The sequence below is a fragment of the Doryrhamphus excisus genome, chromosome 11 (genome assembly GCF_030265055.1).
Source record: "Doryrhamphus excisus isolate RoL2022-K1 chromosome 11, RoL_Dexc_1.0, whole genome shotgun sequence".
In the NCBI taxonomy this organism is placed as follows: Eukaryota; Metazoa; Chordata; class Actinopteri; order Syngnathiformes; family Syngnathidae; genus Doryrhamphus; species Doryrhamphus excisus.
In genome coordinates this window covers 20,895,333-20,916,828 of record NC_080476.1, presented here as the reverse complement: position 1 = coordinate 20,916,828, position 21,496 = coordinate 20,895,333, and the positions used below count along the sequence as shown (strand labels likewise).

Below are 21,496 nucleotides of genomic sequence, written 5' to 3'. Positions count from 1 at the left end.
TTACATTATATTGTATTATATTTTATTGTATTGACACACAAGCAACAGATTTGATGTGTTTAACGACAGACTTTTATTATGAATTATGTTGCAATCGGAGTGCAAAGCAATATATCGTCTCAAAATATCGCAGTAGAATAATCATTTGTTGTGGAATGTAAACGCGTCGCTCACCCGTGTAGCGTTCACAGCCGCTCGTCCCGGCCGGTGTGCATGATTTACTACACGATGACGATGGGTTTCGCCAGTGCGGCCGCAGCCTCTCGCTCAGATGTCACCGAGCGACAACATGGGAGCTGCACTACGTGAACAACGAAAGGTTGTACGAGACAAGTAGATTTATATACACATGCACAACAATTTGACTCTACTTTTGTTCACTTTGTGAGGACTTATTTCAGGAGATTCTGGAAGATCTAGAAAGGTTTCTGCGCTGATAGCCGCTCTATAGGAGCAATACGGGCCCAGAATGAGCAACGGTCAATGGTCAGACCTCATGAATCGCATTGCTTCGAAATCGTGCAAAAGCTAGCGTTTGCTAGCCATGACCACAACAGGAGATTATTGACAATGGGCTGGAGACCAGACCAGGGTGTACACCGCCTCTGACCTGAAGACGGCTGGGATAGGCTCCCAGAAATGAATGAACGGTCTGCAGACAGAAGAGAGAGCGAGTCACCGCGGCCTCATTGTAAAGCATAGAACCAAAACACTCATCTTCCCACAATGCAACTCTTCTTAAAAAGGGCCGGGCTCGACCTGTGACAGCGTTCATACGCTGTAAAAACAACAACAACAAAAAAATGAGTGAAAAGTGAACCAGGATAGCGTCCAGGATTACATTCAGCGTTAATTCATTCTTTAGCAACATGAAATCACCATCTTGCACGTCTTCTCGGTTTCCAAAGCAAAATGACCTTTCTGTCATTTCATTCCAAGATGCAGTAGTTTCCTGTAGGGTGCGGGGCCCCCCCACAAGCCCCTGCAGAGGACACAAAGAAAGGAGAATCCAAAAGGTGACCACATTCCAATATCAATACACAGAAGATATCCAAGTGTCCGTACCTGACCAGTCCATGCCAGTAAAGGTGAGGCATCACGTCAGCTTTCATGTGATACATGAGTCTGCTCTCCTTGGCTTGGTTCATGGGGAACGTTTCCAGAGGTTGGCCGTTGTAGTCGAACTCGGCCAGAATGACCGTGTTGTAGCTGGTAACCAGCGGACAGGAAGTGTAGCCGTCATACTAGAAATGAGATGGAGGGCATTAGGGATGCTGTGATGGAGGATGTTGTTGAGGATATGCTTTCATAAGAGATCATTGAAATGATCCCATCACACCTTTTTATCAGGTTTCTCCTTTTTCAATATCCTTTTGATGCTCCGGTGTAGAACAGCAGACTGTGCGGCTGAAACAAGGAAACAAATGTCACATTATTGTTATTGTCAAGAAAATTATGCTACAAATAATAACATATCTTCATGTTCATGGGACAATTATTTGTTATCACAGACATGAGCGACTGGCCGCTTGCCAGTCAGATACACCCCTTGTTGAAAATTAATCATGACCTCTGATTCATTTTTACTTTCAAAAGTAATGGTAATGGTAATGTAATGGTAATTGTAATGGTAATGGTAATGGTAATGTAATGGTAATGGTAATGTAATGGCAATGGTAATGTCATGGTACTGGTAATGGTAATGTAATGTAATGTAATGGTAATGGTAATGGTACTGGTAATGTAATGGTAATGGTAATGGTAATGGTAATGGTAATGTAATGGAATGGTAATGGTAATGGTAATGTAATGGTAATGGTAATGGTAATGGTAATGTAATGGTAATGGCAATGGTAATGGTAATGTAATGGCAATGGTAATGTCATGGTAATGGTAATGGTAATGGTAATGTAATGGTAATGGTAATGGCAATGGCAATGGCAATGGTAATGGTAATGGCAATGGCAATGGCAATGGTAATGTAATGGTAATGTAATGGTAATGGCAATGGCAATGGCAATGGTAATGGCAATGGTAATGGCAATGGCAATGGTAATGGTAATGGTAATGGTAATGGTAATGGTTTGATTTCATTTGAACATGCATCAGATTCCAATTGAGTGCATCCCATAATCAGTTCCCAGTTCCACATGTCCAAAAGGAGTAGGAAGAAGCAAAGCTTATTAAATCCTACCCCTCCATCTGGTACTTTTACAATCACTAACTCTTACATTTGTTCACTTCCTGCTTTCATAATATAGTTTAAGTTTTTTTTTTTTGTTGTTTTTTTTTTTTAAATTTTTGTCCCATACGGAAGTACTGGGTGATATGAGCATCCAATGCCATAATGGGTACCATAGTAAGTGTCAATATAGTGATATATATAGCACATCATGACTGGTTCAAGACAGTTAAAAGCTGTGGTTTTGTGTATACATATATATATATATAAATATATATAAATATATATATATATATATATATATATACACACACACACATATATACATACATACATATATACATTTGTTCACTTCCTGCTTTCATAATATAGTTTTTTAAATTTGTTATATAATTAAAACTATATTTTTCTAATTATAATATTTTTATTATAATATATTATATTTATATAAATATGAAGTTTGTTTTAGTTTAAATGTTTCATTTTTTTTTAATTTAGTTAATATTTTTTTACCACGTACAGAAGTAGTAGGCAAGTAGGAGGTGTTCAAATCCAGGCAAGGCTTTTGGTAAATGGATTCCAAATGCTATGGCTAGCATAACGTAGTCCTAGCATAACGTAGTCCTAGCATAGAAGTAGCAATAAAATAGAAAGACTTACCAACAGCAGCAGCGGTTTTGGCAGTGGGCAGGTTAGTACAGTCCCCGATGCCAAAGACGTCGGGGTACCTCTTATGTTGGAGGTTGTCTTTGTCCACGTCCAACCAGCCGGCCTCGTCCGCTAGCGGGCTGCCTTTAATCACCGGGTTGGGTCCCATTGGTGGGGTGACATGAAGCATGTCGTACTAAAGAGCAGAAGGTGAACAGTTACTCGGGGTGGCCGGTTCCGCTCTAATGGCGTTCCCTGGAAAGAGTTTAGTTGGAAGTTCACTCAAGGACACATTTGGAAGGCAACGTCCGCATTTTAGGGTTGCTCCACCCAGACTGCATACGGTCAGTGAAGTTGCGTCATGCGCGGCTTACGTTATTATTAAACTGTTATTACCAAATGCCCGCAAGGCATGCTGGGTAGCTGCAAAGTGAAATTCGAAGATTAACACATTGGATATGAAGGCTGTTAGCTTGTTCACTTCTCTTCAATGTATTTTGCAATCTGGCAAAAAAAAGCAGGAAAATGTTGGCGAAAGAGTCCCAGCATGCCTTGCGGCAGGGAAATACGGGTGTTTTTTTGGCATGGGTATTGCATGTCGATGTTTGTTTGTATGCCCACATCAACCGACCGCCTTTCCTCCTCTGAACAACTTTGATGCCCCCAAATTAACCTCCACATCTGACAGCCAATGAAAGGCTTGGAGACCCTGATGTGGCCCACCGCTGCTATGGGTGCCTTAATTGCTGACTTCTAATTGGATTTATATTACTCACGTATGTCAATGAATATGCTGTTCAGCTTGTTTCGGTAAGAATAAAACGTTTTTGGACCGTTGCGATATCGTTTAAGCACCATCACTGTACCAAATCAGCACCAGTATCGGCTAACCATCGGTCAACCGTACCGTACCCGACCCTGCGTGCCCGTTACCTCCAACACTGTGGTCTCCTCCGGTTTATCAAGATTTTCAAACACAGCTTCCTGTTTGTCCGCCCGCACTTCAATCAGGTTCTGCCTCAGGTTGACTTTTAGGTCGCGTTCCTTCACGACGTCCCAGAGTGAGTCAGCATATTTCTTGATGCCAAACAGCACCGGCAGAGACGTGTTGTAAATGATGTTGGCCTTTGACCTCTTCCCTGTCTGGAGATAAAACAATAAGCATTCAATCATTCACAGGTGGAATCATCCTTAAATCCACCACCAATTAAAATACGCTGGCACTGCCCAAACCAACAAAGGTCTACATCAGGGCTCTCAAACTCATGGCCCGCGGGCCCCCCGTCTTGATTTGAAAGTTTAATGTTAGTTCCATATGGATGCATTATGGTATCATGTGCCCACAAATGACAGCTTAAAGCTGTTGATTGGGCGAGTTACCACGCTGCTCCCAGATGCTAACAATGCTAACTTGCTAATTGGGTAAAATTTCATTAAGGTTAAATAACTGTTAATACTGTTCATTTCAATCTACCCACCGACTATTTGCTGTTTTATTATTATAATTAGCAATTAGCTAAAAATGTCATCCAATACTTCTCTACAAGAGAGGAGAAATATGATCTCAGGGAAGAAGTACATTTGAAACACTTCTATGCTAGGACTACGTTATGCTAGCCATAGCATTTCAGTATGTGGAATCAAACTATGGAATGTCATCATGTGCTATATATATATATCACTATAAAAATGAAATTATATTAAATTAAAATAAAAAAACTTAAACTATATTATGGAAAGCAGGAAGTGAACAAATGTAAGAGTTAGTGATTGTAAAAGTACCAGATGGAGGGGTAGGATTTAATAAGCTTTGCTTCTTCCTACTCCTTTTGGACATGTGGAACTGGGATTATTATTATTATTTTTATGTATTTATTACTGATTGATTTTTTTTCTTTATTTTTATTGATATAATTTTTCATCTTATTTTGTGTAGTAAATAAAAATGAAGATATTTGAGAACAGTGGAATGTTTTATCAGAGCACTGAAAAAGTATCAAAGAGGCAGAAGCAAAAAAGTTTTTATATTGATTTTTTTTCTGTTTTTAATAAATGCATTTTTTTTTTTGGAAAACCCGATGCGGCCCAGCCCCACCCAGACCCTAGCTCCAGTGGTCCCCGGGTAAAGTGAGTTTGGGCCCCCTGCTGTAAAGTGAAGAATCAGTCCAAAATCTTGCCATGGATTGTGGAAACCCACCCCGGGTATCAGGACAGAAGCACATCCTTGTCTTGGAAACATGCGAGACCTTCAGGTTGGAAGGATTTCCACGCATGACTGAAGACCAGAATGGCAGCCATCAACATATCGGTTTCAACTTAACGAGCGGCAGAGATGTTGGGAAGACAATGAATTTCCTGCATCAAAGCCAGCCTGCTAATCAGATATCACGACAATCACGACGAGAACCGGAGCACAGAGTGGGAGGAGCCACAGCGATGTCTTCCTCGGAACGTGAATATTTCCGAGAAGCTTCCAGGAAAGCAACATACCTTTCTGAGGAACGCGTCTGTGAGGTACATTATCTTCTGCGGAGCTCCAGCACATTTAACTGGAGTGTTTGGGAATGAGAAGACAGCGTTGCCTCTTTCAAAGTTCTGCAGTGCCGTCCATGTTTTCTCCACCGTTTGCACGGAGTAGTTGGATCCAATCTTTGGATGTTCGAATCCCTCAGGCAGCCCTTTGATCTTTTCAATCAGAATACAAAAAAACCTTCAGTGAGATGTTTCTGAAAAGAGCGTAGATGTTCTACCAACACGGCACGGTCCTCACCTTTTCAAAGTGGAGCTGCAAGCCCAGGGCCACAATCAGATACTCATAGGAGATCTGTGATGGGATCATTGAAGACGTTTCAGGGCCATAAAACACACGCAGGATCGGCCGCAGTAAAGCAAACGTACTTTGGTGCCGTCTTCGGTGCGTATGGTCTTTGTCTCCGGGTTGATTTCCTCAACTTTGGATTTCACCCATTTCACACCCGATGGCATCACACTTGATGTGGGCCTTCCCGATGAAGCGACGGTTTTCGCACCGGCACCCACCAGAGTCCAAAGAGGCTGATAGTAGTGCATCTAAAAAGGAGAAGAGTTACTTTGATGCATCACGATCTATGTGTGTGTGTGTGTGTGTGTGTGTGTGGAGAATGTGTTTTCACGGCCAAAAAATAAACATGCTCGTCATACGTGGTGAAAAATGACACGCAACCACACGAACGTGCTAAACTAATGACTAATTACTTGACCGGAAGTCTTGAACTACTGAAATTTCGGAAGCGAGGGTCTCTGTTTTTTATAGTGATATAGTGATATTTTATAGTGATAACAGTGATACTGTTTATAATTTATATAATCTGCAATAACCATACTATACTCTAGTCACTTCACTGCAATACTGTACATATTACTGCTATTATATATTGTCATATCCATACTGTTTATAATCTGTATAATCTACAATAGCCATATTATAGTCATTTCCATACCCTAGTCCAGGGGTGGGCAAACTTTTTGACTCGCGGGCCGCATTGATATAACAACATTTCCGGGGGGGGGGGGGGGGGGCAGACTATATATTTTACACGTAACAGTCCACCTGGTATTATTGTATCTGTAAAATTGTCATGCAATCTGCTATTATTATTTATTATCTTATATTTATATTTAAATATTTTAAAAATAATAAAATTATATAATAATTAAAATAAAATTAAAAGAATAATTATTGTAGTATTATTATGTAAAATATGCAAATATAACAATATTATTATATATATTAATATAATAATTAGCATTAATATAATCAATATAATAATCATAATAGTTCTAATAATAATATAATAATTATTATTTTAATTTTTATTATTATTATGTGCTTGTGTCTCTTTTTTCAGGAGCACTTTGTAAACAACACACCATGTCAAAAAACGAAATTGATACAACCATCAAAAGGTTGGCTCAGGCCATGATGCCAGCTTGTATGTTGACTTTAAATTAAATACTTTTGAAAGATTGGGCGGGCCGTATTCAAACACTTGGCGGGCCGGATGTGGCCCCCGGGCCGTAGTTTGCCCACCCCTGCCCTAGTCACTCCATTGCAATACTGTATATATTACTGTTATTATATATTGTCATACCCATACTGTTTATAATCTGTATAATCTACAATAGCCATATTATAGTCATTTATATCCCTGTACATATCCTCACTGTATTATAGTCATAGCCTGTATAGTTTTATTTACATAGATCCGTCCATACTAATGTACTTATAAAACTGCATTTTGTTGCCCTGTACAAGTGACATGAGCAATAACAATAAAGTTGAATCTAATCTAATCTAATATACAAGTCATTGTGGTAACCATGGCGACCACATCACTGCAGCTCCGGAAACTTAGTCCAAGTTTCATTAACCCTTGTATTATGTTGCGGGTCAATTTGACCCGTTTCAGTTAAGGTTAACAAGGTTAACTAGCATGATTTGTTAACCCTTGTATTATGTTGCGGGTCAATTTGACCCGTTTCAGTTAAGGTTAACAAGGTTAACTAGCATGATTTGTTAACCCTTGTATTATGTTGCGGGTCAATTTGACCCGTTTCAGTTAAGGTTAACAAGGTTAACTAGCATGATTTGTTAACAAATCATGCTAGCATCATGGTAGTTAACCCTTGCATTATGTTACGGGTCAATTTGACCTGTTTCAGTTTTTGTGTTAATGACCCTAGATGAGGAAAAGTCACAAAATTTCGTGAAGAAAAAGAAAGGATAACCAGTACTTTGGTCAACACAAAAACTGAAACGGGTCTAATTGACCCGTAACATAATACAAGGGTTAACAAATCATGCTAGTTAACCTTGTATTATGTTACGGATCAATTTGACCCGTTTCAGTTTTTGTGTTCATGACCCTAGATGAGGAAAAGTCACAAAATTTCATGAAGAAAAAGAAAGGATAACCAGTACTTTGGTCAACACAAAAACTGAAACGGGTCAAATTGACCCGTAAAATAATACAAGGGTTAATGTGACATTTCACTTATGAATTGATGATTCATGTAATTAATCAACAATTATTTTGGGATTTGAGTCATCATTTTATCCTTATTACTGTACTCTGTGTTTTAGGCAAAACCCGTTTTAAAGTGGACCTGTTATGATTTTCCCACTTTTCTGAACTATAAAGATTGTTGAAACGTAGTATTTTGGGCTTAAACCAAAGCCAAAGTTTCAGATAATGAACTTTGTGCATTAGGAAGTGAGCCCTGAAACAAGTTTGGGACGGCCCAAACGCTCCCCTTTCAGAGGGTGTTGGTAAAACTGTTCTTTTGTGATGTCACAAAGGAGCGTGGCTGTAGGCGAGATACGCTTTCTGCCCTCCCCCGAGCTTTGCTTCTCCGTTTACGTGGCAAGCTCGGACAGTCGCTTAGAAGATGCTGACTACCTGTCAACATCGTTTCCCCACAGGACTGTTTTGGTGAACACGAACATGAAATATCCGCCACCGACACCAGCAGTGCATGACAAAGTGTGTCCGAACGAGTGCTCCTTCTCGGGGTAGGGAGGTCGGATGCAGCGCTCCACCACTCCACCGCTCTTTGACTTCATACACGGTCCATCAGGGGTCTTCAGCCAGTAGATCATGAACTGCCGGTTGCTCCTAACCACTTCTGAATGACCCCTCCAAAGGCTTTATTCATTTGTTATGAACTCCTATACCCACTAAATTAGAAAGCGGGATTCGCAGTAGTCAGGAAGTACTTTGGGAGTGTGACCAATCACAGCAGAGTGGGCCTACCTGGAAGCGGAATAGGTGCAGATTCTAGAAGATCTAGGAAGTTTTCCGTTTGGTTATTGTGTGTAGCTGCTCTACAGGAGTCCACAACTCAATACAAAGGGTGGTGGAAAAATGAGCATAAAAGGTTCCCTTTTACTGAGAGTGATAGAAGTTTTATTAGCCACAAATCACTTTCTTGGCTGCATGGCGGTAGAGTGGTTAGCGCACCGGCCACACAGCTAGGAGACCAGAGTTCAATTCCACCCACGGCCATCTCTGTGTGGAGTTTGCATGTTCTTATCTGTTGTTTTTACTATTTAGTACAGCAATTTGGGATCACTCATTCATTTTCTACCGCTTATCCTCACAAGGGTCGTGGGGGGTGCTGGAGGCGGGGTACACCCTGGACTGGTGGCCAGCCAATCCCAGGGCACATATAGACAAACAACCATTCACACTCACGTTCATACCTATGGACAATAGGTAGCTAATTAACCTAGCGTGTTTTTTTTGGAAGGTGGGAGGAAACCGGAAAACCCGGAGAACATGCAAACTCCACACAGAGATGGCCGAGGGTGGAATTGAACCCTGGTCTCCTAGATGTGAGGTCTGCGTGCTAACCACTCGGTCGCCATGCAGCCCCACTTTGGAATCAGTGTTTATAAAATGTGCTATATAAATAAATTGGATTGGATGACCGCCATTCGCTGACGGTCCTGGTTCATAACTAGTTAACTAATAGCCAGGATCTTTTGTGGTTTGATGCCGGTTGCAACCGCGACCATGTTGAGTGTCATCATTGGTGGACTTACCTCACTGGGCTCCACAATAGCCACATTCTCAGCGCCTAGCATCCTTTTCATGCGTGCACCCATTGCCATCCCCCCGCTTCCTCCTCCGAGCACCAGCATTTTGTAATGTTGCGTGGCAGCGGCACGGCTACTTGTGTGGAGACGACAGGCGCCAGAGCCTGCATAGCGACAGAGGGCAGCCATGCTGCGTGCCAGGGAAACAAACAGGGACAAATGATGACTGACAATATTTTGGTGTTTAAACACAAATCTTCTTCAGTATGCTGTTGCTGACTTTGTTTATGCGCGTGGCTAGTGGTGGGCAAACCGTTCATTTCGTTCATTTCTGTCAATAGGTCTTTAGCCTGAGATAGACTCGGTCAGCCGAGTCGAGTCAGTCCGTTCACTCATGTTCAGGTTCGTTCGACTCAACAGCTCAACAACACGTGATGACTAGTTGTGTGTCGGTCATGAACGAACGGGTCAAATGAATTAATTCTTTTCGTGAACGGAATGAACGAGGTCACCGACAGTGTCGGTCAATCTCTCGGTCTTTCGGTCATCTAACCCCACCCACCCACAAAGCGAGGCGCGACGATAGGATAAGGTCAACTGACTTTCCAGCCAATCAAAACAAAAACAAAAAAGCAATTGAAACTGGACAGACCCGAACGGGTATTTTAGGGGCAGTGACTTCGTTCATTCCGTTCACAAAAAAGAACTCGTTATTTTGACTCGTTCGTTCATGACCGACACACCACTCTGTGTGGCTAATTTAAGGGACTGCACTTCCTTCGGCTCCAAAATAAACCAAACCTACAAGACGTACATTTTAACCTTATCTGTTTGCTGGTTCTTCATATGAAACGCCACTCGGAGCTATAACATAACAACATAACCGTACGCATTAATTATTATGTACGCTTTGACACTGTCAAGTCCGCTAAACATGTTTAGAGTACTCTTACCTCGATCGGAAAAACAGGTACTACGGTGTTACAGGACAAATAAGCACTTCCTAAACAACGTAGTTACCCAATATGAACTTGAACCAAGATCTACTAAGGCCAGACGTTCGGAGGCCGCGAAACAGCCGCGAAACAGCCTTGTGAAATCAGACGGCCGAATCACTTCCTGGTTGTGTCACGTGGTCTCGTGTTTACAACAGAAGTACCTTCCTTGAATCGCGAGAGTTAAGTAACAAAGTTATTTAAATGAGGGACGAAATGTTATTCTTCTACAGATCTATCCTCAGCTCGCAGCTAAATTAATAAACAGTAGTAATATTCATTCAATATTCATCCTTAATACATTTTCATCACAAAAATGCTTCCTAAAAAAATCAGACCTAAAAATCATTTGATTCATCGATTATCGCGACAGGGCTATTAATTGTAATGACTGCAACGGTAAAAAGGCACAACCTTGTACAACAGACAAAAACACTTTAATTAAAATGGCTGTTGAGAACTTTATAAAAAAATGCGCAAATATCAGATGATGCTGTTTATTCTACGGCACACGTTAACTCCGTGTGGTTGGTGAATAGCACACCCTTCTGGTGAATATGTGTAATAGCAACTGGTTTATCAATTACCGAAGCATTTACCCCAACAATTGAAAGATAATCCACTTCATTGTACTAATAAAGAGTAGCAAGACGGAGCAAAAAGTGCTCCTGTAAATGAATTATGAAGTTAATATTGGTGCATAAACATGAGACTGGCTGGAGTGCTAGTGCTAGCGCTATAAGGGGTCATGGATTCTGTGCGCTGTTACGAGGACATCTGGGAGAAGAAGACAAGCCTTCATTCATGTATTCTTTTCATACGCATCTTTTTATGAGCGTGAATGAATGTGTAATGTCCTTGGACCACCCGTCTCCAACAATACAGATCATTCTTGAAGATAAATTGCAGCTCCGCCTCCAGGCTTCGATACAAACAAACTGTGTTTCTCCATGGCTGCTCGACATGAATCAGGCAGGTAGTAGGCTTCCCTCACTGCTCGCTGGAAAGACTGGACTTTGTCACTTGGAACCATGGACACAGCACAGCCCCCCCAGCCTGCCCCCGTCAGCCGAGAGCCCACGGCTCCGGACTTCCTGTCAGCGGAATAAAGTGTATATTAGAATACATTGCAAAGGTCTTCATAATACATCATCATCATGATCATGTGTCAGTAGTGATGTGCATTGCGCGTTTGGACGTGAGCCCTGAAAGAAGTTTGGGATGGCTCAAAGGGCGTGGTAAAACTGCCCCTTTGTGACATCACAGATGGGCGGACTTCCCAGAGGAGTGGGCATGCCGTGGGTGGAATACATTTAAACAACCCTTTTGGCAGGAAGCACAAATCAAAAGGAAATGCAGCTGGAATAGGCGCAGATTCTGGAAGATCTAACGCACACACCCATGTTATGTTATGACTTGTTCGGTTGTGCTGTTCGTGCTATAATGGACTTGTGACTCCATTTATTGTTGCGTGACTGAGTGACTAGTGATGTCATTGGCTTCGTTTTTTGTTGTGTTACCTTCATTTCGGCTATGTTATTTTTATGCTTTTTATTTGAACATGCATCAGATTCCAATCGAGTGCATCCCATAATCAGTTCCCAGTTCCACATGTCCAAAAGGAGTAGGAAGAAGCAAAGCTTATTAAATCCTACCCCTCCATCTGGTACTTTTACAATCACTAACTGTTACATTTGTTCACTTCCTGCTTTCATTTTATAGTTGAATTTTTTTTTTTTAATTAATTTATTTTATTATTTATTTGTTTATTTATCTTTGTCATGTACGGAAGTACTGGGTGATATGAGCATCCAATGCCATAATGGGTACTATAGTAAGTGTCAATATAGTGATATATATAGCACATCATGACTGGTTCAAGACAGTTAAAAGCTGTGGTTTTGTATATATATATATATATATATATATATACACACACACACACATATTATTATTATTATTTCTTAAATGGACATAGTACATAGTATGGGTGGTGGCTATGTATATATATATATATATGTATATATATATATATATATATGTATGTATGTATGTATACATAACCACCACCCACACTATGTACTATGTTCATTTAAGAAATAACACACTCCATCATCTCAATCATTCAACCAATTGGTCCTTCATGAACCAAATTTTTTATTTTTTTCTTGAGAATTTATTATTTCTCTAAACAAGCAAAAATCTGTTTTATCCGATTACCCGATTAATCGACAAACATTTCTGTAGGATACTGGATTACTAAAATATTCAATAGTTGCACCCCGACTTCTTCCAATTGCTCATCATGTTTATTTTATTAGGTATTACAAGTACAAAGGTGACTATAGGGGTGTTATTTCATGTCGATAGGGCTCTAATGATTAGAAGGTCGTAAACTGGTTTTCTAAGCTCTACTTCTAACGATATTCAATTGATTCTGGTAGTTATCACGTTTGGGGCTGGAAGCGATTGCGTTAAAGGAGGGACATCAGGATGTATTGTACAACATTGTGTTCCATGGGGAGCTACAATGAGATGTTCCACTCACAGGCAGATTTCCACCAGTTGGTCCAGTTCAGGGCAGCTGCACTCATACAGGTCTCTGCAGCTAGCATGGCTCTGGTTCATCAGGTCTCCCAGGAGCTGGATGGACTCAGCGGGTCCAGAATCACACACTCCCTTGAAGCGCAGAACACGTGCTGCTTCTCCGTAAACGTGCTTAGCTCTCTGGTGCAGCTTGAAATGTTTCACTGCCAGGAAGAACATGAAGAAGTTTTTTTTTTTTTTTTATTGCACGGCTCCCCGATGCGTTTGGATTTGTTTTTGTGCTCACCATCTTGAGTGTTGGCACTCAGCAGCTCGCTGGAAAACTGCTCGGAGGTGATGGCCAGAACCTTGCAGATCTCCTCACGGCTGTACGGCTCAGGATGCAGAACCTCATCCACCAGAGACACCATGTCCTCCAGAGATGCTCGGAGCTCCGTCTGCACCTGCGCCAGCTTCAACAAGCCGTTGGATCTCAACCCCCGCGCATGGGCCAGCATCTGAATGCACACCATGACAGACAAGCCAATGGAACGCTCCGTTGATGCCTTTGTACATAGGACACCACAGGTCACCATAGGACACCATAGGACATCACAGGACACCATAGGACACCATAGGACATCACAGGACACCATAGGACACCATAGGACACCATAGGACACCATAGGACACCATAGGACACCATAGGACACCACAGGTCACCATAGGACACCATAGGACACCATAGGACATCACAGGTCACCATAGGACACCATAGGACACCATAGGACACCATAGGACACCATAGGTCACCATAGGTCACCATAGGACACCATAGGACACCATAGGACACCATAGGACACCATAGGACACCATAGGACACCATAGGACACCATAGGACACCATAGGACATCACAGGTCACCATAGGACACCATAGGACACCATAGGTCACCATAGGACACCATAGGACACCATAGGACACCATAGGACACCATAGGACACCATAGGTCACCATAGGACACCATAGGACACCATAGGACACTATAGGTCACCATAGGACACCATAGGACACCATAGGACACCATAGGTCACCATAGGACGTCATAGGACGTCATAGGACGTCATAGGACGTCATAGGACGCCATAGGTCACCACAGGACACCACAGGACACCACAGGACACCACAGGACACCACAGGACACCACAGGACATCACAGGACACCACAGGACACCACAGGACACCACAGGACGCCACAGGACGCCATAGGACGCCACAGGACGCCACAGGACGCCACAGGACGCCACAGGACGCCATAGGACACCACAGGACACCACAGGTCACCACAGGACACCACAGGACACCACAGGTCACCACAGGACGCCATAGGACACCACAGGACACCACAGGACGCCATAGGACACCATAGGACGCCATAGGACGCCATAGGACGCCACAGGACACCACAGGACGCCATAGGACACCACAGGACGCCATAGGACACCACAGGTCACCACAGGTCACCACAGGTCACCACAGGACACCATAGGTCACCATAGGACACCATAGGACACCATAGGACGTCATAGGACGTCATAGGACGTCATAGGACGTCATAGGACGTCATAGGTCACCACAGGACATCACAGGACACCACAGGACACCACAGGACACCACAGGAAACCACAGGAAACCACAGGACACCATAGGACACCATAGGACACCATAGGACACCACAGGACGCCATAGGACACCATAGGTCACCATAGGACACCATAGGTCACCACAGGACGCCATAGGTCACCATAAGACACCATAGGTCACCATAGGACACCATAGGACACCACAGGACACCATAGGACACCACAGGTCACCATTACAGGAGAACTGTGCCCCCCCTTGCAGTTTGTACCTTAGTCGCTATCCGACACTCGACCACACGGATGTTGTAATGAGAAGAGGCGGCTTTATTCATGTGGACACAGCAGTTGGAAATGACAAACACAGCACCGTCTGGGAGTTTGACATCAGTGGCTCTCAAAGGCTCAAACTCAATCAGCTTTGCCTGTTGGGGACAGAAGACAAATTCACTAGCGATGGCATTTGCTCACTCGATTTACATGAAAAAATGACGATGATAACAAATATTCCAGGTCTCAAGTTGAAACAAATATTTATTGAAATGTAAACACTAGGGATCGACCGATATGGTTTTTTTTTCCAGCCGATACCGATTTTTTTTCCATCACCCTTAGCCGATGGCCGATTTTTGCTTGGGACGATATTTGTGGCCGATACTGCTTTTGATCCTACTGAACACAGTAGGATTCAGCTTTCTTAAACACACATTTCAACGCCATTATCAACTTTAAAAGGAACTAGAAAATTCCTGCGGAAATTTTGATGGACTGGCCACCTGTGCTGTGAACCTCGGGCCCGGTGTGCCAACGGCTACCGCGGTAGCACCTAGCAAGAAAGCCTCAAGTACGGAAAAGGTTGATGCAGTCCCATAGTGTCCCCACATCATGTGTGTATTTGCCTTTAAACTTGAGTAAATTAGCTAAAATGCTAACATGCTAACGGCTACCATGCTAGCACCTAGCAAGATGGCCTCAAGTTTAGAAACTACAAAGGTTGTCCTATAACCTCCCTATATCATGCCATAAGTGTATTTGCCTTTAAACGTGAGTAAATTAGCTTAAATGTTAACATGCTAACAGTTATCATGCTAGCACCTAGCAAGAGAGCCTCAAGTTTAGAAAGTGCCAAGGTTGTCCTATAACCTCCCTATATCATGCCATGTGTGTATTTGCCTTTAAATGTGAGTAAATTAGCTTAAATGCTAACATGCTAACAGTCGTCATGCTAGCATCTAGCAAGAGAGCCTCAAGTTTAGAAAGTGCCAAGGTTGTCCTATAACCTCCCTACATCATGCCATGTGTGTATTTGCCTTTAAATGTAAGTAAATTAGCTTAAATGCTAACATGCTAACAGTCGTCATGCTAGCACCTAGCAAGAGGGCCTCAACTTTAGAAAGTGCCAAGGTTGTCCTATAACCTCCCTATATCATGCCATGTGTGTATTTGCCTTTAAATGTGAGTAAATTAGCTTAAATGCTAACATGCTAACAGTCGTCATGCTAGCACCTAGCAAGAGAGCCTCAAGTTTAGAAAGTGCCAAGGTTGTCCTATAACCTCCCTACATCATGCCATGTGTGTATTTGCCTTTAAATGTAAGTAAATTAGCTTAAATGCTAACATGCTAACAGTCGTCATGCTAGCACCTAGCAAGAGGGCCTCAACTTTAGAAAGTGCCAAGGTTGTCCTATAACCTCCCTACATCATGCCATGTGTGTATTTGCCTTTAAATGTAAGTAAATTAGCTTAAATGCTAACATGCTAACAGTTGTCATGCTAGCACCTAGCAAGAGAGCCTCAAGTTTAGAAAGTGCCAAGGTTGTCCTATAACCTCCCTACATCATGCCATGTGTGTATTTGCCTTTAGACATGAGTAAATTAGCTTAAATGCTAACATGCTAACAGTCGTCATGCTAGCACCTAGCAAGAGAGCCTCAAGTTTAGAAAGTGCCAAGGTTGTCCTATAACCTCCCTACATCATGCCATGTGTGTATTTGCCTTTAAATGTAAGTAAATTAGCTTAAATGCTAACATGCTAACAGTCGTCATGCTAGCACCTAGCAAGAGGGCCTCAACTTTAGAAAGTGCCAAGGTTGTCCTATAACCTCCCTATATCATGCCATGTGTGTATTTGCCTTTAAATGTAAGTAAATTAGCTTAAATGCTAACATGCTAACAGTCGTCATGCTAGCACCTAGCAAGAGGGCGTCAACTTTAGAAAGTGCCAAGGTTGTCCTATAACCTCCCGACATCATGCCATGTGTGTATTTGCCTTTAGACATGAGTAAATTAGCTTAAATGCTAACATGCTAACATGCTAGTAATTAGCATTTAGCCACAGAGAGAGTTCAGACGTTTATCTCAAAAATGAGCCATCAATCACGTTTCTACGTGGCCGTATGGCTGAGCTAAGGCTGTGAAAAGTCTGTAAATTCTCGTTTTCTATGTGCTGTTCTAATAATAGAACAGCGTGTCCCTAATCTAGTGGCCCATTTTTGAACGTTTTCGTTAATAGCGTCGCCAACTTGCGTCGCCTACTTGCAGTAGCAGTCTATGGGCTGGCTACTGAGCCAGTCCATAATAAATATTCAACATGTGCAAAACATTTCTGTCGTAGTTTAGGTTTTATCTAGCATCCATGTGATGACTGCTTCCATGGACATCGGCGAACTCACGTGCTTATCGGCCGATACCGATTCAAGTAACGAAGGCAAATATTGGCCCGAAATATCAGCCGATGTATCAGTCGATCCTTAGTTGTTATGTACATATTACAAGGATATTAGTAAGGATTGTAGGTGGAATATGAACCCACCCGTGCAGAGTTTATTATGAGCTCTGACTTTGTAGGGTTTAATAACATTTTGAGCAATGCAATGTTAATGCTAATGCTAAACGACGGTTCTCATAAAGGGAAAATACCGGGTAATATCGGGTGGATAATATTGTAATAATAGCTCTCATATCAAACTATAAAAATGGGACTATTTGAGTCCAAATAAGGAACTAGAATAAATGAATTATTTGACCACATACACTTCCTTTTTCTGCCAGGAATGATATGGACTGGTCCATTCCTCCTCCCTCTGTTCCGACGTAGCGCTCACTTTTGGCACATATCTCTGCAAGAGCCACCTAAAACAGGAGAGGAACTTGAGAAGTATTTTTTTTAGGGGGGGGGGGAATGATTGACCAGACATTTTACTTTGGAGAGGGACTTCTTATTTGCCTCCATCGTTGCCAGCCCAGCACAACACACTAAGGCACTCGAACTGGACAGGCCGGAGCTTGGTGGAACGTTTCCGTCCACAACACATGACATTCCCGCTAAATGTGGAATGCCAAACTTCTCCTGTACGGAGAACAAAAGAAGGGTAATTCCATAATTCCATAAATGATAGCAATGTGATTTGAATATAAAATATGGAGGCGTGTGCATCCGCCATTGTACCCAAGTCCTACCTGAATGCCTTTAACGCCACAGAGGAAATAATAAAACCACTTTGGGTTAGCTCTATCAATGGCTATATCCCCCGAGCACGACACTGTGGCGTCCCTGCAGGAATAAAAACAGCCATCATCTGCGTACACATGATGAGTACAGCTGGGATAGGCTCCAGCACCCCCGCCATAGAAAGTGAATGAATGACCTTGTATCTGCATTACTGACACCGTTTCTGAAAGGGGACCTACTCATTTTTGGCCCTTTGTATTGAGTTTTTGACTCCTATAGAGCAGCTACACACAATAGTCTAGACCAGGGGTCGGCAACCTTTACTATGAAAAGAGCCATTTCACCCACTTGCCCACTAAAGAAAAATAGCCTGGAGCCGCAAAACGTTGTATGTTTAAAACAACATTGGAGGGAAAAAAAAAAGACGAGTTGGAGTACTCTTGCTAGTACTGGAGATAAACTTTTGTTTTTAAATGAGCTCTAATTTATTTTTTCAGAATTGTCAAATAACTCATTAATAATAATTAATAATTAATAACTCAAATAACTCAAAGTATTACTCATTTCCCTTCATGTTAACCTGTCAGAGAGAATTGGATAGCATCCTGTCTGCTCATTCAGTCACCAGTCAGAACTCAGTCAGGATGCATTCATGGTCTCACACAAAGTTGGATTTTTGTAAACTCATAACGAAGATGTGCATTTTCACCACTCGGGTGCTTAAAAAATATTCAAGCATTGCAAAGGGAGCCGCAACAAAGAGACTGGAGAGCCACATGCGGCTCTGGAGCCGCGGGTTGCTGACCCCTGGTCTAGACCTTCCAGAATCTGCACCTATTCAGCTGGGTTTTGTTGGATTTCATGGTTCCCGCAAAAATGGTCTGTTTGAATGCATTTAATGCATCAATCCACGGCCCGCCTCCAGGCACGCCCACTCTGCTGTGGTTGGTCACGCTGCAGAGTGCATAGAAACACTGTACACGGAGTGGGTGTTGATCATAAACGGTGCCCGGTGCATATAAAGACTTACGGTTTTGTGCCGCTAACTTTAAAGGAGTTAAGTTGACAAAAAAAAAAAAAAAACGTCAATTTATTTTTTTTAACATACAGCCATATGTGTTGGATCCCAAATCCGATCCGGGAGTAGATATCTCAATGGCAAGTAGCTTTAGCATCTTAGCATTAGGTTTTCTAAAGCATCAGTAACGTCCAATGTGTTTTGCAGGACTGCAGGATTGGAGGTACGATTTTTTCACTGCAAGGTGGCATCAAATCCACTCCCAGTTTAACAAGCTAATTAATTCATCATGATTAATAACATGAAAAAATGTGATAGTCACAAAGATTTTTATTAAACCTATCCTAAATTTTGCTAATAATTCATGGAATAAATCAAGCAAGAAAAAAACGTAAAGGCTTAAGGCAGGCTTATTAATAAAAAAGACCAATATTTAGATTTTACTTTTAACAAAAAAGGGAGTCAGAATAAAAATAAATAAAATCTATCAATCAATAAAAAAAGGTAGTGATAAAATAAATACATTTAAAATAATATTTTAAAATTCAATAAATAAATGACAATATACAAAAATGTAATGCAATGAATTAAATAAATACGTTACTGCTATTAACGTGCCATTTTGACAGTCCTGCTTATTATCAATACTTTGTTTACGTTACATTGCTCAACACTGATGCTCAGGCTACGGCATCCCTGCAGGGACATAAGACACGGCTGCTGCTCAAAGCATATGGCAAGCAACCGAGCTAACTGGATAGCCTCCAATGTATTTATTCTAAACTAAAGACACATAGTGGGAAAACGTACCACTTCCACACTAATTGGGAGAACTTTTTTTTCCCCACTCATGTTGAAGATGTCATGGCCATCATTTATTAAGTCGTTTGTTTTTGCAAGGGAGCGATGGTCAAACTGGGATGTAGCGAGGGATGACTGTATGTGGAAAAAGGAGTACACAAGAGCACCTTTTAAGCCACACCCCTACGCAACTCATTAGCTAATTTGCATTAAAGTTACAGGCACACAAAACTGTGTATTCCCAGTACGGCTGAGTAAAGTGATTACATTCCAGCATCCTGGTAATTTTGACCTAACAACTTCTAATACACAAGTGTGGCTTCCTCTGAGACATATTTAAAATGACTGAAAAAATAGCATGGGACTTGTGTAAAGATTCAGGGTCTTACTCGTATGCTGTATTTGTGTTGGTCAGCTGGATTGTCTCCGACTTGTTCATTGAGACGGCCACAAGGATATTCTGTTCAATAGCCATTGGAAGAACAGAGTAGCCGCAGTAATCAATATGCTCGCCTTTAAGATGGGATAAAGACAAAAAACTAAATCAAATGGAGAGACATGTTCACTGCTCAAGCCAGAGTTGCCGCAGAAAAGCAAAATGAGTTTGTTTTTTTTTTTAAATCGCACTGGCGGTATTCATTTATGAGAATGACAGTCTAACACAACCAACCAATGTATCTCTTGTGTCAAATATACGTTACAAATAAAGTTACCTATGAGATTGACTCTTCCTGGTGCACATGCGTAGAAGAGAGGTGCTCCTCCATACTTGAGTTCGAACGTTTCTTTCACGATTTGGAGCCTATAAAGAAGGAATAAGACAATACATTTCTTCATCCGTCAGCATCTCCGTGGTTGTAAATACTCACCGTTTACTATTAATGACCGCAGCTTCTAATTTGGGAGGGTCAGAGGGCATTTTTAAATGTTTAAATAAATGTTAAAACTCTGAAAGCACTAGTTTCCTCAAACAGTAGAGCTCAGAGTTATGAGGACATCCGGGCCGCGAATCACTTGATTGTCACATGATCCCGGATGCTGATTACCTGAATAGGAATCAGCTCTTCACCAGGAATTTAGGATCAATGTGTGTACATTGACATCCGATAAACTGACTCTGGAACAGTGGAAAAGATGATCCGAGCACACACGGAAGCGCGATGAAGGAGTTGGAGGCGGGACCGACCAATCACAAGGAGAAACGTGATACGGTTAAATCACGTGGTCACACAGTACTACAACAATGGTGGTGGACTACACTACCCGACTCGTTGCCATGGGGATGTGGTTTATTTCTCTTAGGACGAAATAAAACATACGGTAACTACAAATATCCTGATTAATATTTGTTTTTTAGTCTAGTATAGAACGAGAGTAGGATTGCGTTAGTAAAATAATGACATTAACGCACTAGTCACTCAAACAGCATTTGGCGCTGTCAATGCGCGCGACTTTTCAAAGTGGGCGAGTCATAAAAGGATACAAGAAGTCGGTTAGCTAGTGCCATGCTAACATGCTTCCTTGTACCGGGACGTAAATCGCTACTCCAAGTGACAACAACAGCTGAGTTCAACTAACAACAGGTCAGTGAATATTCATAATCCACCCAGCCGGATATGCATTTATTAAAACAAGCCTAGTGCTTAACATTTTTTAAAG

The 21,496-nt window shown here is 41.8% G+C and overlaps 3 protein-coding genes across 9 annotated transcripts in view; 1 reads left to right on the top strand and 2 right to left on the bottom strand.

Moving 5' to 3' along the window:
- Positions 1 to 49: 49 nt before the first annotated feature.
- On the bottom strand, positions 50 to 10,550 carry sqor (sulfide quinone oxidoreductase). 4 transcript variants are annotated; one of them, XM_058087325.1, is made up of 12 exons: positions 10,361 to 10,518; positions 10,222 to 10,271; positions 9,414 to 9,597; positions 5,729 to 5,899; positions 5,601 to 5,654; positions 5,321 to 5,515; positions 3,764 to 3,973; positions 2,843 to 3,026; positions 1,340 to 1,407; positions 1,066 to 1,244; positions 880 to 982; positions 50 to 778 (listed from the first exon to the last, which is right to left on the bottom strand). In XM_058087325.1, exons 2-11 carry the CDS (start codon positions 10,251 to 10,253, stop codon positions 925 to 927), a joined length of 1,335 nt encoding a protein of 444 aa, XP_057943308.1. In that variant the 5' UTR covers positions 10,254 to 10,271; positions 10,361 to 10,518; the 3' UTR covers positions 50 to 778; positions 880 to 924. The 4 variants fall into 4 exon arrangements, with proteins under 4 accessions (XP_057943308.1, XP_057943307.1, XP_057943310.1 ...); XM_058087324.1 differs by having other exon boundaries at positions 50 to 982; XM_058087327.1 differs by lacking the exon at positions 10,222 to 10,271 and having other exon boundaries at positions 50 to 982; positions 10,428 to 10,550.
- A 293-nt stretch (positions 10,551 to 10,843) lies between these two features.
- galk2 (galactokinase 2) lies at positions 10,844 to 21,003 on the bottom strand. Of its 2 annotated transcripts, XM_058087353.1 has the most exons (10): positions 20,707 to 21,003; positions 20,551 to 20,639; positions 20,227 to 20,350; positions 18,027 to 18,120; positions 17,770 to 17,916; positions 17,601 to 17,699; positions 14,840 to 14,992; positions 13,236 to 13,446; positions 12,951 to 13,152; positions 10,844 to 11,496 (listed from the first exon to the last, which is right to left on the bottom strand). In XM_058087353.1, exons 1-10 carry the CDS (start codon positions 20,754 to 20,756, stop codon positions 11,289 to 11,291), a joined length of 1,377 nt encoding a protein of 458 aa, XP_057943336.1. In that variant the 5' UTR covers positions 20,757 to 21,003; the 3' UTR covers positions 10,844 to 11,288. The 2 variants fall into 2 exon arrangements, with proteins under 2 accessions (XP_057943336.1, XP_057943337.1); XM_058087354.1 differs by lacking the exons at positions 18,027 to 18,120; positions 20,551 to 20,639; positions 20,707 to 21,003.
- Positions 20,913 to 21,496, top strand: part of cep152 (centrosomal protein 152) — a 52,870-nt gene continuing 52,286 nt past the window's right edge. The window contains exon 1 of one of the 3 annotated variants that reach the window (XM_058087351.1): positions 20,913 to 21,157. The gene's annotated coding sequence lies outside the window, so the exon portion shown is untranslated. Of the gene's footprint in view, positions 21,421 to 21,496 lie in introns of all 3 variants that reach the window. The other 2 variants (XM_058087350.1, XM_058087352.1) reach the window with 2 other exon arrangements.